Raw genomic sequence first — 18906 nt, 5'->3', positions numbered from 1 at the left:
CTACCAACAGTGTCAGAGGGTTCCCTTTTCTTCACAGCATCTCCAACATTTGTTATTTGTATACTTTTTAATGATGGCCATTCTGACCAGCATGAGGTGGTACCTTATTATAGTTTTAATTTGCATTTATCTAATAATTAGTGATGTTGAGCATCTTTTCATGTACCTACTGATCACCCACATGTCTTCTTTGGAGAAGTGTCTATCTAGGTTTTCTGTCCATTTTTCAATTGGGTTTTTGCTGTTGTTGTTCAGTTGTGTGAGTTGTTTGTATATTTTGGAAATTAAGCCCTTGTCGGTTGCGTTGTTGGCAAATATTTTCTCCCATTTTGTAGGCTGTGTTTTCAGTTTTTTTTTTAATGATATCCTTTGCTCTGCAAAAGCTTGTAATTTTGATTAGATCCCATTTGTTTGTTTTTGTTTTTATTTCTGTTGCCTTGGACGAATGACCTAAGAAAACATTGGTATGATTTATGTCAGAGAATGTTTTACCTATGATCTCTTCTAGGAGTTTTATGGTGTCTCATCTTATGTTTAAGTCTTAAAGACATTTCGAGCTTATTTTTGTGCATGATATGAGGGTATGTTCTAACTTCATTGATTTACATGCAGCTATCCAATCACCACTTACTGAAGAGACTGTCTTTTCTCTATCATATAATCCAGACTAATTGACTATGGTGTCTGAATTTATTTCTGGGCCCTCTATTCTGTTTCATTGATCTGTATATCTGTTCTTGTGCCAATACCACACTGTTTTGATTACTATAGCTTTGTAGTATTGCCTGGATTCTGGGAAGGTTATGCTTCTAGTTTTGTTCTTTTTCCTCAGGATTGAAATATGGAACCATAAAAGACCCAGGCAGTTCTGGGTCTTTTGTGGTTCATATAAAATTTCAGGTTATTTGCTCTAGTTCTATGAAGAACATCATGGGTAATTTGATACTGATTGCATTAAATCTGTAGATTGCTTTGGGTGGTATGGCCATTTTAACAATATTAATTCTTCCAATCCGAGAGCCTGGGTTATCTTTCCATTTCTTTGAATCCTATTCAATTTCTTTGATTAGTGTTTTATAGTTCTTAGCATTTAAGTATTTAACCTCCTTGGTCAGGTTTATTCCTAAGTGTTTTATTTTTTGGAGTGTATGTGATTAATACCATATTTTTAACTCTCCTGAAAAAAATTTTTTTCATAATTTTTATATATATACAATTATATATATATATATATATATATATATATATATATATAGAAAGAGAGAGTGAGAGAGCAGGAGATGGTATTTTTCTTGAATAGTGTAAATTAGCACTTTATTTCTATTATGTGACTAAGTATCTTATAGTCATTTGTTAGTGGTAAGAAACAGTATTTTGTTTCCACTATAAGGCATTAGCACAACCTGTGAAATAGCAACTGCTTATTATTATATAAAGCTAAATCCCAAACCACATAGTGCCTTTTTTCCAGTAGACAATTGGGTGTATTTTTCCTTCTGTGGGAGAAAGTGGTAAGAGTGAAGTAATAGTAGGGAGTAGGCCTCCCTGTTTGTGAAGTAGGTGCATTGGGGAATTGCATATTCCTTGTGGGAATTTCATTCCCAGCAGCCCAAATAGGTGAATCTGGGGGTTCTGATTTCACATCTCTTTCATATTCTCTTTTGAATGTCTGGGGGTAGTGAAATGAAATGTAATTCATTTCTTCAACAAACTTTAAACACCTTGTGTCAGGCACTGCGTTAAGATTTAAGATTTGGAGCTAAAAAGATGACATGGTCAAAGCTTTCCAGTGTTGGAGCTTTCAGCCTTAAAGAGAATCCCATAAATCTTTCCTTGCCTATCCTTCTGTTGATTCCATGAGGTGAATACCATTTGGAATCTTGAAGAATAAGATCTTAATGAAGCAACAAATGGCACCAAAAGCAATAAATTTAAAGTGAAAGCATATATCACTGGGAAGGACACAGAATCACTTCTGTGGTATTCTTTACAAAAATACATACTCTGAATTTAGTCATGGGGGAATAACAGACGAGACCTTCTATATAATACCTGCCCATACCCTTCAGAAATCTCAGGAAAGACAAAAGGTAACAGGATATTTAAAGAAAATTAAGACTACGAAATAGACACTTAAATGTATCAAATGATCCTGGGTTGTATGCTGGACCAGCAAAATGTCATAAGGGGGAAAATTGGCAAAATTTGAATAAGGTGTATAAATTAAATAATAATACTATATCAGTGTTAATTTCCTGGTCTTGATAATTACTCTGAAGTTAAGTAAAACACTGCCATTTGGGAAAGCTGATTGAAGCATATATGGAAATTGTATTTTTTTTTTACAAGTCAGAAATTATTTCAAAATTAAAAGTTTAATTAATTTATTTATTGCTTTTTGAGAGCCACACCCATGGCATATGAAAGTTCCCAGGCTTGGGTCAAATTGGAGCTGCAGCTGCCACCCTATGTTATGGCCACAGCAACACAGGATCCTAGCTGCATCTGCAAACTACACCATAGCTCACAGCAATGCCAGACCCTTAACACACTAAGCGAGGCCAGGGATTGAACCTGCGTCCTTGTGGATCCTAGTCAGGTTCGTTAACAACTGAGCCATGACAGGAACTCCCAAAAGTTTAACTTTTTTAATTAAAGAAGATTCAAAGGCATTTCACCCAGTGCCTTTTCTTGACTGACACCTTAGGCATACACAGTGGTTCATCAACAATAGACTCTCTCTGAATGAAATAAAATGAGCACAGTTTTTAAGAGACCTCTGGAACAACGTCAAGCACACTAATATTCACATTTTAGGAGAAGAGAGAGAAAGCAGATGGGAACATATTTGAAGACATAATAGCTGAAAACTTCCTTAACCTGGGAAAGGAAACAGTCATCCAAATCCATGAAGTAGAGTCCCATACAGGACTAACAGAAGAGGAACACACCAAGATGTGTTGTAATTAAAATGAGGAAAATTAAAGATAAAGAGAGAATATTAAAATCAAGGGAAGGGAAAAGCAACAAATAATATAAAAGGGAATTGCCATAAAGCTATCAGATGACTTTTCAGCACAAACCCTGAAGGCTGGAAAGGAGTGGCATGATATATTTAAAGTGATGAAAGGGGAAAAACATAAAACCAAGAATATTCTACCCAGCAAGGCTCTTGTTCAGATTTGGTTGAGAGATCAAAAGCTTTATAGGCAAGCAAAAGCTAAAAGAGTTTAAACCAGCTTTATAAGAAATGTTAAGGGAAATTCTCTATGTAAGAAGAAAAGGCCACAGCTAGAAACATAAAAATTATGAAGTGAAAAAATCTTACCAGTAAAGTCAAACACAGAGTAAAGGTAGGAAATCGTCCATGCACAAAGCTAGTAGAAAGATTAAAAGACGAAAGTAGTAAAATCATCTATAAGCAATCAAGGGATTCACAAAATAATTTGATGTAAAATATTATATCAAAAACATTAATTATGAGGGTAGGAGAGTACAAATGTAGAGTTTTTAAAATGCATTTGAATTAATAGATCAGCAACTTAAAGCAATCATAGCTAGCTAGGCAGGTAGTTATATAATAACCTCATGATACGCACAGACAGAAAACCTATACTAGATATACACACACAAAAAGAAAAAGAAATCCAAACATGACATTTTAGTCATCAAATCACAGGAGATAAGGACAAAAGAAAAATAAAAAAAAATATAAAAACAACACCCAAACAATTAGCTAAATATCAATAAGAACATATCAATAATTACCTTAAATGTAAATGGACCTCATGCTTCAATCAAAAGACATGAAGTGACTAAATGGATTTTTTAAAAGTTAGATCTAAAATCCAGATCTAAAGACACATACCAACTGAAAATGAGAGGCTGGAAAGAGGTATTTTGTTCAAATGGAAAAGGAAAGAAATATGGAGTAGCAATACTTATATTAGACAAAATAGACTGTAAAATAAAGACTTTCAAGAGACAAAGAAGGACACTATATAATGATCAAGGGATCAATTCAAGAAGAAGATAGAACAATTGTAAATATATATGTAACTAACATAGGAGTACCTAAATACATAAGACAAATATGAATGGGCATAAAAAGAGAAATTGACAGGAACACAATAATAATAGTGGACTTTAACACCCCACTACGTCAATGAACAGATTATCCAGACAGAAAATCAATAATGAAACATTGGCTGTAAATGACACTTTAGATCAGATGGACTTTATTGATATTTATAGAGCATTCCATCCAAAAGCAGCAGAATGCACATTCTTTTCAAGTGCACTTGGAATATTCTCCAGGATACATCACAGGCAAGGCCTCAAAACAAGCCTCAGTAAATTTAAGAGAATTGAAATCACATCAAGCATCTTTTCTGACCATGATGCTCTAAGACTGGAAATCAACTACAAGGAAAAAAAAAACAAAAAACACAAACACAAGGATGCTAAATAATATGCTACTAAACAACCAAGGGATCATTGAAGAAGTAAAAGAGGAAATTAAAAAAAAAATACCTGGAGACAAATGAAAACAAAAACATGGCAATCCAAAACCTGTAAGATGCAGCAAAAGCAGTTGTAAGAGGGAAGTTTATGGTAATACAAGCCTACCTCAGCAAAGGAGAAAAATCTCAAATAAACAACCCAACCTTACACCCAAAAGAACAAGAGAAAAATTACAAACAAAATCCAAAGTTGGTAGAAGGAATGAAATTATAAAAATCAGAGCAGAAATAAATGAAATAGAGACTAAGAAAACAATAGAAGAGATCAATGAAATTAAAAGGTTGTTCTCTGAAAAGATTTAAAAAAAGATAAATCATTAGCCACATTCATCTGGGGAAAAAGGGAGGGGGCCCAAAGCAATAAAATCAGAAAAAGGGGAAATTACAAATGATACCACAGAAATACAAAAGATCATAAGCGATTTCTAAGAACAATATATGCCAATAAAATGGACAACATAGAAGAATTGGACAAATTCTTAGAAAGTTGCAATCTTCCAAGACTAAACCCAAAAGAAATACACAATATGAACTGGCCAATTACCAACACTGAAATTGAATCAGTAATTAAAAAATTCCCAACAGCAAAAAAGCCAATCAATCAATGGAAAAATGGGCAAATGATCTGAATAGACATTTCTCCAAGGAAGATATACAGATGGCCAACAAACACATGAAAAAATGCTCAACATCGCTGATTATAAGAGAAATGCAAATCAAAACTACCATGAGATACCACCTCACACCAGTCAGAATGGCCATCATTAATAAATCCACAAATAACAAGTGCTGGAGGGGCTGTGGAGAAAAGGGAACCCTCCTGCACTGTCGGTGGGAATGGAAACTGGTACAGCCACTATGGAGAACAGTTTGGAGATACCTTAGAAATCTATACATAGAACTTCCATATGACCCCGCAATCCCACTCTTGGGCATCTATCTGGACAAAACTCTACTTAAAAGAGACATGTGCACCCGCATGTTCATTGCAGCACTATTCACAATAGCCAGGACATGGAAACAACCCAAATGTCCATCAACAGATGATTGGATTCGGAAGAGGTGGTATATATACACAATGGAATACTACTCAGCCATAAAAAAGAATGACATAATGCCATTTGCAGCAACATGGATGGAACTAGAGACTCTCATCCTGAGTGAAATGAGCCAGAAAGACAAAGACAAATACTGTATGATATCACTTATAACTGGAATCTAATATCCAGCACAAATGAACATCTCCTCAGAAAAGAAAATCATGGACTTGGAGAAGAGACTTGTGGTTGCGTGATGGGAGTGGGAGGGGGAGGGAGTGGGAGGGATCAGGAGCTTGGGCTTATCAGACACAACTTAGACTAGATTTACAAGGAGATCCTGCTGAATAGCATTGAGAACTTTGTCTAGATACTCATGTTGCAACAGAACAAAGGGTGGGGAAAAAAATCTAATTGTAATGTACACAGAAGATTTGAATAGACATTTTTCCAAAGAGAACATGCAGATGGCCAACAGGCACATATAAAGATACTCAACATCATTTATCATCAGGGAAATGAAAATCAAAATCACAATCAGATACCATCTCATACCTGTCAGAATGGCTGTCATCAAAAAGAACAAAGATAACAAATGTTGGCAAGAATGTGGAGAAAAGGAAACCCTTCTACACTGTTGGTGGGAATGCACATCAGTGTAGTTACTATGGAAAACAGTATGGAGTTTTCTCAAAAAGCTAAAAATAGAATTACCCTATGACCTGGCAATTCCACTCCTGAGTATATATCTGAAAAAACAAAGACACTGATTCAAAAAGATACATGGACCCCAGTTATCAAGAAGCAATCTAAATGTCTATCAAGAGATGAATGAATATAGAAGATATGGTAAGATCTATACAATGAAATACTACTCAGCCGTAAAAAAGAATGGAATTTGCCCTTTGGAGCAACCTGGACAGATTTGGAGGGTCTTATGGTAAATGAAATAAGTCAGACAGAGAACATCAAGTGCTCTATGATATCACTTATGTGTGGAACCAAAAAAATATAACAAGGAGTTCCCTAGTGGCTCAGCAGGTTAAGGATCTTGCATTGTCACTGCTGTGGCTCAGGTTACTTCTGTGTCATGGGTTCGATGCCTGGCCTGGGAATTTCTGCATGTCACGGGCACAGCCAGAAAAAAAAGAAAAAACAAACCAAACTAATGACTGTAACAAAAAAGAAGCAGAGAGGCATTATAAGGTAGGGTGTTAAGAGGTACAAACTATTATGCATTAAATAAGCTGCAGTGATATATTGTACAACACAGGGAATATAGCCAATATTTGATAATAACTATAAATGAAATATAACCTTTAAAATTGTGAATCACTGTATCATAATACTGTACATCACCTATACTTCATTATAAAAATTTCCTTTGGAAAACAAAACACAAAGCAAAACAAAAACAATGAACTCTCTTGCTGGACTAGTTACTCATCAGTAACTTTTGTTTTTCAGATAGATTTCAGATATATTACTTTATTTGATTCCAAAGAGAAACCATGAGATTTGTAGGAATTATTTCCCTCTTAAAGAAACAAGCTCAGATATGTTAATGATTCGCCCAAAGGGGAGAGGTGGGAAACAAACAGTTTATATGAGGGAGGTGGACCAGACTAAAAAGATGTTCTAGGCATGGACTCTCAGAAGTTAAGAAGCAAAGGCCACTTCTATTTTTTAAGGAAGTAATTTAAATGTTTATATTGAACATTTTTTTTTTTTTTGTCTTTTGTCTTTTTAGGGCCGCACCCGCGGCATATAGAAGTTCCCAAGCTAGAGGTCCAATCTGAGCTGTAGCTGCCAGCCTACGCCAGAGCCACAGCAACGCCATATCCAAGCTGCATCTTGACCTACACCATAGCTCACAGCAATGCCGGATCCTTAACCCACTGAGCAAGGCCAAGGATCGAACCCACAACCTCATGGTTCCTAGTTGGATTTGTTTCCACTGAGCCACGACAGGAACTCCTGAACAATTTGTTTTTAATTGTTCATGGAATAATTTAAGTTTTATATACATTTTAACCTAGAGCACACTGGCAATGAAATTAGGTAATGGGACAAAAAATTTTTTAAATATTTTTTCCATCCTGCCATTGCACTCATGTGAATGTTTGTGCATGTGTGTATGGATGTGTGTATATATATATATATTCTCTTACAAGCATAATATAAAAATTTAAATTTGAACTGCTTCGTAAATAAGGCCTAAACCAAGTGGCTCTTGGTCTCCCCTGCTATGGTTCCCTAGCAGCTGTTCATTTTCCACAATTTATTTCCATGCTTAGGGAGATGATCCTAAATACTTTTTTTTTTTTTTTTTTTAGGGCTGCACCTGTGGCATATGGAGGTTCCCAGGCTAGGGGTGTAGTCAGCACTGCAGCTGCTGACATCGCAGCTCATGACAATGCCAGACACTTAACCTACTGAGCAAGGCCAGGAATCAAACCTGAATCCTCATGGATACTAGTCAGATTCATTACTGCTGAGCCACAATGGGGAACTCCTCTGTCAAACATTGTTAGGTTGATTACCATCCCCAGGGAGATGCATGTAGAGTGGAGTGATATTCATTGTGGATCTCATTTAAAATAAAACCACATTAAGGATCTGGTGTGGCTGTGAGCTGTGGGAGAGTTTGCAGATGGAGCTCAGATCTGGTGTGCCTGTGGCTGTGGCTGTGGCCTAGGCTGGCAGCTGCAGCTCTGATTTAACCCCTAGCCTGGAAACTTCCATATGCCATAGGTGCAGCCCTAAAAAAAAAAAAGAAAAGAAAGGAAAAAGAATAAAACAAAACCAAAGACTTCTTTTCCAAGAGATAATCCCAATATCTTTTTTCCTGTCTAAATTCTGTTATGTCACTGAATCTTAAATAACATGGATTACATTCGCCATTGAGAAGTGACCCAATTTGGGGAGGAAAGACACCACCAAAATATTCAATCATAAACCTCCAAAATGAGTTATCTAAAAGCGGAGTTAAACTTCAGTTCTTAACACATGGTCTCATCTTCTATGAGTATATGCGGAGGCTGAAAAGTCAAGTAAACTGGAAAGTTAAAAATGAAAGCTTTATTCTTTAAGTTGTGAGTCATCTCCCAAATAAAAATCCATTACTTGAATTTTTTCCAAAGAACAGATCCTTTCATCCAGAACTACTTATTCCCACTAACCTATCTTTTCCTTTTGTTTTTTAGAAAGCCCTGTTTTGAATATACTTCTACTGACATAACCAAATGATAGAACATAGCTAATTATGGGGCAATACTCCCCTACACTTTCAGGAACATAAAGACCCTTAAAATTTTCAGATTTCAATTTTGTGAAGAGAAGGATATTATTCTGCCTGATTTAAGATCGTCCATTTTTTATTTTCAAGGTTAACAAAGAAGTAGGATTGAAATATGTGGAGATCATGCCTCCTAGGATGAGAGGGAAAAAGAAATCTTCATTTTAGTTCTGTTTTGAACTTATATGAGGGCAAGAGTTTACTTGCCTGAGTGTGTGCTGGGGGGTGGGAGGAAGATGGGAAGGGTCTTGTATTACCTAGACCAGAGAATTTTTCTTATAGATCTGCTATTTAATATAAGTAATTTCTCCACATTTTTCTCTGGAGACAGATGTATCTGTTAAGAGCAAAGTCTAGGAGCTAAAACCATAATTAATCTCATGCTATCTCTGGTGATCCCAAATTGGTCCCATGAAGAGTGTCTTGGGACACAGTCAATTAGAATCTTTGTTCCCAATGATCATTGGTAAAATTATTCTCCACACTTCTTTATTGTGAGATCTATTACACTTACAGAGGATTGTAAAAAGCATGTATATAGTTTAAAGGATGAAAATAAAATTTCCTGTGAGTTCAGGAAGTAGAACCAGGATAAGAAGTAGAACCTCAATTCCTTAGAAGTACCTATGGGTTCCTTACTGATCTCAACCCCTTTCTCCTCCCAAAGAGAATTCTAACTTTGTGTTAAATATTCCCTTTCCTTTCTGTATGGTGAGGTAAGCTATGTAGTTGTCACTAAAAACATATTAATTTTACCTATTTCTGAACTGTATATAGTTTTTTGACTGTATCTTTTATTTTTTATTAAAATATAGTTAATTTAAATGTTGTGCCAATTTCTACTGTACAGCATAGTGACCCAGTCATACATATATATACATTCTTTTTCTCATACTATCTTCCATCATCTTCTATCCCAGGAGATTGGATGTAGTTCCCTGTGCTGTACAGTAGGACCTCATTACTTATCCATCAACAGATGACTAGATTAAGGAGATGTGATACATATGTACAGTGGAATACTACTCAGCCATAAAAAACAACAAAATAATGCCATTTGCAGCAACATGGATGCAACTAGAGATTCTCATACCAAGTGAAGGAGGTCAGAAAGAGGAAGACAAATACTATATGATATCACTTATATATAGAATCTAAAATATGGTATGAATGAACCTATTCACAAAACAGAAACAGACTCACAGATATAGAGTTTACCAAGGGGGAGTGGGGATTGAGTGAGATGGATGGGGAGTTTGGGGTGGGTAGATGTACACTGTTACATTTAGAACTTTATACAATTCCTTAAAAACATGTACTGTTGGCTGTGACTTCTTTTGCCTAGCATTATTGTTTTGAGATGCATCCATTGCTGCGTACATCAGCACTTCATCATTTCTACTACTCTTAGTATTCCTTCAGTGACTAAACAATTTATTCATCTGTTGATAGAAATTAAAGTTTCCAGTTTTCTCATTAATTTCTATTCAATTACAAGCAATGCTGTGAATGCATTTCTTATAAATGTCTCCTAAGATATATTAAAAGTATCTTCATATACCTAGGAATAAAATGCTATTTGCATGTGTTTGACTTTATTAGGTAATGTAAAAATGGTTTCCAAAGGGGTTGTAGCAATTTTCTTTCCAGATTATTTTCTTTCCATTCCCGTTGTTCTGAAACCTCACTTGCACTTAGTATCGTCAAACTTTTCACTTGTAGCCATTAGATGGTATGTAGTATATCGCTACAAGTTTACTTTAGCTTCTCCTAATTACTAATGAGATTATCTTTTCATTTTTGTAATTTTGTAATTGGAATTTCTTTCTTCCTTTCTCCCTCTCTCTCTCTTTTTCTTCCTCCCCTCCCCCCCCCTTTTTTTTTGTCTTGTCTTTTTAGGGCCACACCCATGTGGAAGTTCCTGGGCTTGGGGTCAAATCACAGCCACAGCAACATGGGATCTGAGCTGCATTTGTGACTTACACCACAGCTCATGGCAACATTGAATCCTTAATCCACTGAGTGAGGCCAGGGATTGAACCCGCATCCTCATGGATAATAGGTTTGTTACCTCTGAGCCATGATGGGAACTCCAATTGGAATTTCTTTTATGAGATGTCCATTAAAGTCTTTTATCCAGTTTTATACTCAGTTGGTTGTGTTGGTCTTTTTCTTATTGACGCAAAGACATTCTTTATATGGTCTAGATAGTAACCCTTTATTGTTTATATGTGTAACAAACATCTTCCCCCAGTCTGTGGCTTGTGGTTTCATTTTCTTTATGGTGTTTTTAATCAACTTTAACTTCATTTTAAGAAGATCAAATTGATCCATCTTTTCCTTCATTGTTTTTTATAGTTGGGGAAATTCTTTCTACACCAGTAACATAAGGATATTCTCTCTCCTTCAGAGTAATCTCTGTTAATTTTGGCCTTTTATGTTTAGATCTTTAATCCATTTGAATTGAATTTTTATATTTGGCTTGGTTTTTATATTTGGCATAAGGTAGGAAGGGGGTCTGGTTTTATTCTTTTCCATAGAGAAAATCAATTGGCCCAGGAATACTTATCAAAAAGCTGGTCTCCTCACAGTGATCTGAAATTCCACCTCTGACATTTAGCTAATGTCCATATTTACATGTTTGGGCTCTCTGTGCTTTTCCTTTGGTTTGTCTGTCTCTACACAAATACCACACTGTCTTTTTTTTTTTTTTTTTTGTCTTTTTGCTATTTCTTTGGGCCGCTCCCGCAGCATATGGAGGTTCCCAGGCTAGGGGTCCAATCTGAGCTGTAGCCACCGGCCTACGCCAAAGCCACAGCAACGCAGGATCCGAGCCTGCAGCTGCAACCCACACCACAGCTCACAGCAACGCCAGATCCTTAACCCACTGAGGAAGGGCAGGGACCGAACCCGCAACCTCATGGTTCCTAGTCGAATTCGTTAACCACTGCGCCACGACGGGAACTCCACCACACTGTCTTAATACTATAGCTTTATAATGTCCTGATATATGAGAGGTCAAGTTCTACCACATTTCCCTTGGCTGTTCATAACTCATAACTTCCATATACATTTTATATTCTGCTTGGAAAGTTCCACCCTAAAAAAGAATGTTTTTATAGGAATTACACATCTTTTTTTTTTTTGTCTTTTTGCTATTTCTTGGGCCGTTCCCACAGCTTATGGAGGTTCCCAGGCTAGGGGTCGAATTGGAGCTGTAGCCACCTGGCCTACGCCAGAGCCACAGCAACGCAGGATCCGAGCCCGAGGCTGCAACCCACACCACAGCTCACGGCGATGCCAGATCGTTAACCCACTGAGCAAGGGCAGGGATCGAACCCGCAACCTCATAGTTCCTAGTCGGATTCGTTAACCACTGCGCCACAATGGGAACTCCTGGAATTACACATCTTTATGATAGTAAGGCTTTGTAGCCATTAGATGATATATCATGCTGATAGTATCCGTCAGCATGATATACTTTCCATTTATTTGAATCTTTTTAATGTAAATAAATTTTTATAATTTTCTCCCCCAAGACCTTATACATTTTTATTAGTTTATACATTTATTCATATATGTAGTTTAGGTACTCTTATTTATTTTTCCATTTTTTAAAGTTTTATTGAAGTATAGTTGTTTTACAGTGTTGTGATCATTTCTGCTGTACAGCAAATGATTCAGTTATATAGATACACCTATCTATTCTTTTTCAGATTCTTTTCCCATATAGATTATCACAGGATATTGGGTGGAGTTCCCTGTGCTATACAGTCAGTCCCAGTTGGCAAGTCATTCCATATACCTCAGTGTGCATATGCCAATCCCAAACCCCCAGGCTATCCCTTCCTGCAAACCACCTGTCCACTTTGGTAACCATAAGTTTGTTTTCAAAGTTTGTGAGTCTGTTTCTGTTCTGCAAATAAGTTCATTTGTATCATTTTTTTAGGTTCTATATATAAGTGATATCATATGATGTTTGTCTTTCACTGTCTAACTTCACTTAGTATAATCTATGTTGTTGCAAATGGCATTATTTCATTCTTTTTTATGGCTGAGTAGTATTCCATTGCATATATTGTACCACATCTTCTTTATCCATTACTCTGTCAGTGGACATTTAGGTTGTTTCTGAGTCTTGGCAATTGTAAATAGTGCTTCAATGAACATTGGGATACATGTATCTTTTCAAAGTACAGTTTTCTCTGTATATATGCCCAGGAGTGGGATTGCTGTATCTATGGTAGTTCTATTTTTAGTTTTTTTGAGGAAGCTCCACACTGTTTTCCTTAGTGGTTGTACCAGTTTATATCCCCACCAACAATGTAAGAGGGTCCCCTTTTCTCCACACCCTCTCCAGCATTTATTGTTTATAGACATTTTGATGATGGCCATTTTGGCTGGTGTAAGGTGGTACCTCATAGTAGTTTTGATTTGCGTTTCTCTAATAATGGTGATGTTGAGCATATTTTCATGTGTTTTTTGGCCTCTGTATGTCATCTTTGGAGAAATGTCTATTTAGATCTTCTGCCCATTTTTTGATTGGGTTGTTTGGTTTTTTTGATTTGAGCTGCATTAATTATTTGTATATTTTGGAAATTAATCCCTTGTCAGATGTTTCATTTGCAAATGTTTTCCCCCATTTTGTGGGTTGTCTTCATTTTGTTCATGGTTTCCTTTGCTGTGCAAAAACTTTTTTAAGTTTAATTAAGTCCCATTTATTTTTGTTTTTATTTTCTTTACTCTAGGAGATGGTTCTGAGAAGATATTACTGCAGTTTATGTCAGAGAGTGTTCAGCCTGTGTTTTCCTCTAAGAGTTTTATAGTATACAGTCTTATATTTAGGTCATTTCAGGGCCACACTCATGGCATATGGAGGTTCCCAGGCTAGGGGTCTAATCAGAGCTACAGTTGCTGGCCTACACCACAGCCACAGCAACTCAGGATCTGAGCTGTGACTGCAGCCTACACCACTGCTCATGACAACACCAGATCCTTAACCCACTGAGTGAGGCCAGGGATTGAACCCGCAACTTCATGGTTCTTAGTCAGATTAGTTTCTGCTGTGCCAATGGCTGGAACTTCCCCAGCACTACTTACTGAAGATACTGTCTTTTCTTCATTGTATATTCTTGCCTCCTTTGTCATAGATTAGTTGACCGTAGGTGCATGGGTAGGTAATCTTATATTTTCAAGTTATATTATAAGTTACTTTTTAAAAATATCATTTTCTGGAGTTCCTGTCGTGGCGCAGTGGTTAACGAATCCGACTAGGAACCATGAGGTCGCGGGTTCGGTCCCTGCCCTTGCTCAGTGGGTTAACGATCCGGCGTTGCCGTGAGCTGTGGTGTAGGTTGCAGACGCGGCTCGGATCCTGTGTTGCTGTGGCTCTGGCATAGGCTGGTGGCTGCAGCTCCGATTCGACCCCTAGCCTGGGAACCTCCATATGCCGCGGGAGCGGCCCAAGAAATAGCAACAACAACAACAACAAACAACAACAACAAACAAAAAAAAAAAAAAAAAAAAAAAAAAAAAAAAAAAAATAAAAATATCATTTTCTTATAGTTTGTTACTGGTGAATAGAAAGGCAGTTGATTTTTGTGTATTGATTTTACATACAGCCAACCTTGATACACTCTCTAATTTTAATAATTAATATGTTGATAATTTGGGGTTCTCTATATCCTCAATCATATTATTTCCTAATAATGATATTTTTTTTCTTCCTTTCCAATTCTTATACTTCACATATTGTTTTCTGGCCTTATTCCGCTGGCAGGTGTTCTAATACAATGTTGAGAAGAGGTAGTGATAAAAGACGTTCTTGTTTCTCATTATTAAAAATAATTCTTTCAGGAGTTCTCATCATGGCACAGTGATTAATGAATCCAACTAGCAACCATGAGGTTGTGGGTTCGATCCCTGGCCTTGCCCAGTGAGTTAAGGATCCAGCGTTGCCATGAGCTGTGGTGTAGGTTGCAGACACGGCTCAGATCCTGCGTTGCTGTGGCTCTGGTGTAGGCCAGTGGCTACAGCTCTGATTAGACCCCTAGCCTGTGAACCTCCATATGCTGCAGGAGTGGCCCTAGAAAAGGCAAAAAGAAAAAAACAAAGAATGCTTTCAGTGTTTCTTCATTAATATTTCTGAATCTATTAAGATTATCATATCTTTCCACTATGATTATATTATGATAAATTATATTAATTAATTTACCAATATTAAACAAGCCTTGCATTCCTGGGATAAAATTGTCTTGGTCATGATGGGTTATTCTTTTTATATAATTCTGAATTTTGTTTGCTAATATTCTGTTAGGATTTTTGTATCTTTGTTCCTATATGAGATAGACTTATAGTTACCCTTTCTTGTACTGCCATTGTCAAATTTTAATATCAAATTTGTTTAAGCCTCATGGTCTATCCCAGAAGAATGAATATAGTTCCCTGTACTATACAGAAGGACCTTATTGTTTATCCATTCTAAGTGTAATAGTTTGCATCTACTAACCCCCCAGTCCATCCCACTCCCTCCTGCCTCTTCCTTGGCAGCCACAAATCTGTTCTCCATGTCTGTGAGTCTGTTTCTGTTTTGTAGAAAGGTTCATTTGTGCCATATTTAGTCCACATGTTAGTGTATATTATTATTTTCAAATGCTCACTCTATCAGTTACTGCCAGAGATGTGTTAAAAAGCTACCACTCTTACTGGATGATTTATTGCATTCTCCTTGTAAATATTGTTTATATATTTCAACCTATGTTACTAGGTATAAATAAGTTTAAACTTGCTAGGTCAGTTTTAATATAAGAATATAGTTATTCAGGGAAGCCTACATTTGAACTATAAGTTATTTTTAGTTAAATGACTCTGATTTTTATATTTTATAAAACATTTAATAAACTACACTTTAGACCAAAAGGATTTTACTGTAATATTTAGAAATTCAGGGTTAAAAAATTTCATGTCCCTTAACCTTGTCAACTCATTTCTGGGATGCTATCCAAAAGAAATAACTAGAAGTTAAAAAGAAATGACCAGTAGATAAAGTGTTATACACATAGATAAAAGCATTTACGATGGTGAAAAAAGAAAAACAAATATAGATTCCAATAACAGAAGAATGGTTAAGTAGTTATGACACAGCTGCATGATGGCATATAATGCAGCCATTAGAATAATTTATAAAGAATCATAATAATGCTGTAGAGTTATTATCACAATGATATGTAACTCAGAATATACACTATGATTTCAGTTACTACAATAACAACTATAGAAAAAAATTCTAAAAAAAGTATTTTTAGGAGTTCCCGTCATGGCTCAGTGGTTAACAAATCCGACTAGGAACCATGAGGTTGCGGGTTCGATCCCTGGCCTTGCTCAGTGGGTTAAGGATCCAGCGTTGCCGTGAGCTATGGTGTAGGTCGCAGACGTGGCTCGGATCCTGCGTTGCTGTGGCTCTGGCGTAGGCCAGTGGCTACAGCTCTGATTCGACCCCTAGCCTGGGAACCTCCATATGCCATGGGAGCGGCCCAAGAAAATAGCAAAAAAGACAAAAAAAAAATAAATAAATAAAAAAAAAATAAAAAAATAAAAAAAGTATTTCTAAATAGTAGTATTGGTTGGTGAAATTTGGTTTTCCCCCTTTCTTTCTTTTTTTCCCCCATATTTTCTATAAATACCCATACTTTTAATAATTAGATGGGGAAAATAAACTTAAAAATATAGGTGAACAAATATATTTCTAAGATTTGAGTATACGTAATTAATCTTTCATTCTTTGTTGCTATTTAGCTGACATTTTTATTGATTGTCTTTTTAGGGCTACACCTGTGGCATATGGAGGTTTCCAGACTAGGGGTTGAATTGGAGCTGTTGCCGCCGGCCTACACCAGAGCCACAGCAACGTCAGATCTGAGCCATGTCTGTGACCTACACCACCTCAAGGCAATGCTGATCCTTAACCCACTGAGCGAGGTCACAGATCGAACCTGCATCCTTATGGATACTAGTCAGATTCGTTTCCACTGAGCCATAATGGGAACTCCTTGCTGACATTTTTAAAATGTCAAAGTAGAAAGCCATTTAAAAATGTGTAATATGAATAAAAAGTAAAATTAACATTTCAAATAGATGCCTTATTGCATTTTATGTCTTAGGTAAACTGTTGATTGAAGAGAACCAGTGCATTTCTTCCATGGTTTCGAGTCATCTGAACCCATGGACTAAGCCAACAGCTATTGGATCCTTCAGGCCACATGTGACAGAGTTTCCAAGAAAACGAAAAGGGAGTGATTCAGACCCATCTCAGTAAGTGAGTTTGTTCCTCTAACACCATGAAATCTTCAACTCTAGGGAAAAAAGAAAAAGATGATTTTTTTTCCACCTGTAAAAACAAAACCTTTAGTTTCTTTTTATTACTTGTTTTTTTAATTGAAGTATAGTTGATTTATAATGTTGTGTTTATGGTGTATAGCAAAGTGATTCATATATAAACTAAAAACTTAAAAATATAGGTGAACAAATTCTTTTTCATATTCTTTTTCATATTCTTTTCTATGATGGCTTATCCCAGGATATTGAAATAGTTCCCTTTGCTATACAGTAGGACCTTGCTGTTTATCCATCCTGTATATAATAGTTAGCATCTGCTAATCCCAAACTCTCAGTCCTTCCCTTCCCCCTTCTCCTCCCACTTGGCAACCACAAGTCTATTCTCTCTGCCTGTGAGTCTGTTTCTGTTTTGTAGATAAGTTTATTTGTGTCATAAGTTATATAATATCATATTTTGATAAAAATTTGTTATATAATATCATATTTTATGATATTATGATATATGTTATACTTATATGATCTATAAGTTATATAATATGATATACTTATGTTATATATGTTATACTTATGTTATATGATATACTTATCATACAATATGATGTTATACTTATATGATATATGTTATATAATATGATATTTTGCTTTTTCTGTCTGACTTATTTCACTTAGTATGATAATTCCTAGGTCCATCCATGTAGCTGCAAATGGCATTATTTCATTCATTTTTATGGCTGTGTAATATTCCATTCTATATTTATACCACATCTTCTTTAGAAAAGGATTACTTTTTAAATCATTAGTTTTAATTACAAGGTAATGCATGCAGAAGTTCTCAGGCCAGGGATTGAACCCATGCCACAGCAGTAACCCAAGCCACAGCAGTGACAATTCTGGATCCTTACCTATTGAGCCATCAGGAAACTCCCTGGACATTTTTAAACAACGAAGAATGTATGAGAAGATTCACCCTTTCTGCAGCACTGTTAGCACTGTTGGTTTTGAATGGAGAACTCATTCTTTAAAAGGATCACTGATGAAAATTCTCTGGAATGTAGTCATTAAACATTTATTGAGTACCTTCTATGTGACACCCAGTAGACCAGGAGGGAGACATACAGGTAAGACACAAGAAACTTGTACAAATAGGAAAAATACAAATAGCTATTATACATCATGATGACTGCTGTAAAGGGGACCCTAGGTATTTATGGCAACAGGGAAAGTTGGGGATTTAAAGAATACTGGTATCAGAAGTGAAGGAAAGCCTTCCTTCCTGGAGATGTTGACTTAAGCTAAGTTTTAAATGAAGAATGGAAATGAGCCATTCAGAACAGAAGAAGGTATTTTAGGCAGAAGACACAGCTGTGCAGAAGCACAGAGTACAAAGCAAGCTCATCGCTGATCAGGGAACCACCAGCAGTTGTTACGGTAGAGCAGAGGCTGCACCAGGGGGTGGGTGAGCTGTGAGACTTGAGGGATAAACATGGACTATGCCATGAAAGTCTACTGAACTAATTAATCCAAAAATTATCTTGAACAAAATGAGGAACGTGAAAGCATGTTAAGCCGTGAAAAAAACTTGGTCAGATAACATTTTGTCCCTTTCTCTCTCTTCTCCTTCTGGCACCCCTATGATATGGAAGTTGGTGTGTTTAACTTCTGTTGTCTTCTTCTGTTGTCCCAGAATTCTCTGAGACTCTCTTCATTTGTTTTC

The 18906-nt window shown here is 36.3% G+C and overlaps 1 protein-coding gene across 9 annotated transcripts in view; it reads left to right on the top strand.

Annotated features, from left to right (window-relative positions):
- Window positions 1-18906, top strand: part of ARNTL2 (aryl hydrocarbon receptor nuclear translocator like 2) — a 195791-nt gene that overhangs the window by 25063 nt on the left and 151822 nt on the right. For all 9 annotated transcript variants that reach the window (XR_002344063.2, XR_014803683.1, XM_021092151.2 and 6 more), the window contains exon 2: window positions 17018-17168. Coding sequence is in view for 7 of the 9 variants with exons in the window: in XM_021092151.2 (XP_020947810.1) it covers window positions 17018-17168 (151 nt within the window). In the remaining 2 variants the exon portion in view is untranslated. The remainder of the gene's footprint in view (window positions 1-17017; window positions 17169-18906) is intronic.

Source organism: Sus scrofa, chromosome 5 (genome assembly GCF_054392235.1).
Source record: "Sus scrofa isolate SSC_HxYL_T2T_F1_AM1 chromosome 5, Sscrofa_HxYL_maternal_Yorkshire_Landrace_v2.0, whole genome shotgun sequence".
Taxonomy (NCBI): domain Eukaryota; kingdom Metazoa; phylum Chordata; class Mammalia; order Artiodactyla; family Suidae; genus Sus; species Sus scrofa.
The sequence above is the reverse complement of the archived record's forward strand: the minus strand, read 5'-3'. Positions and strand labels throughout refer to the sequence as shown.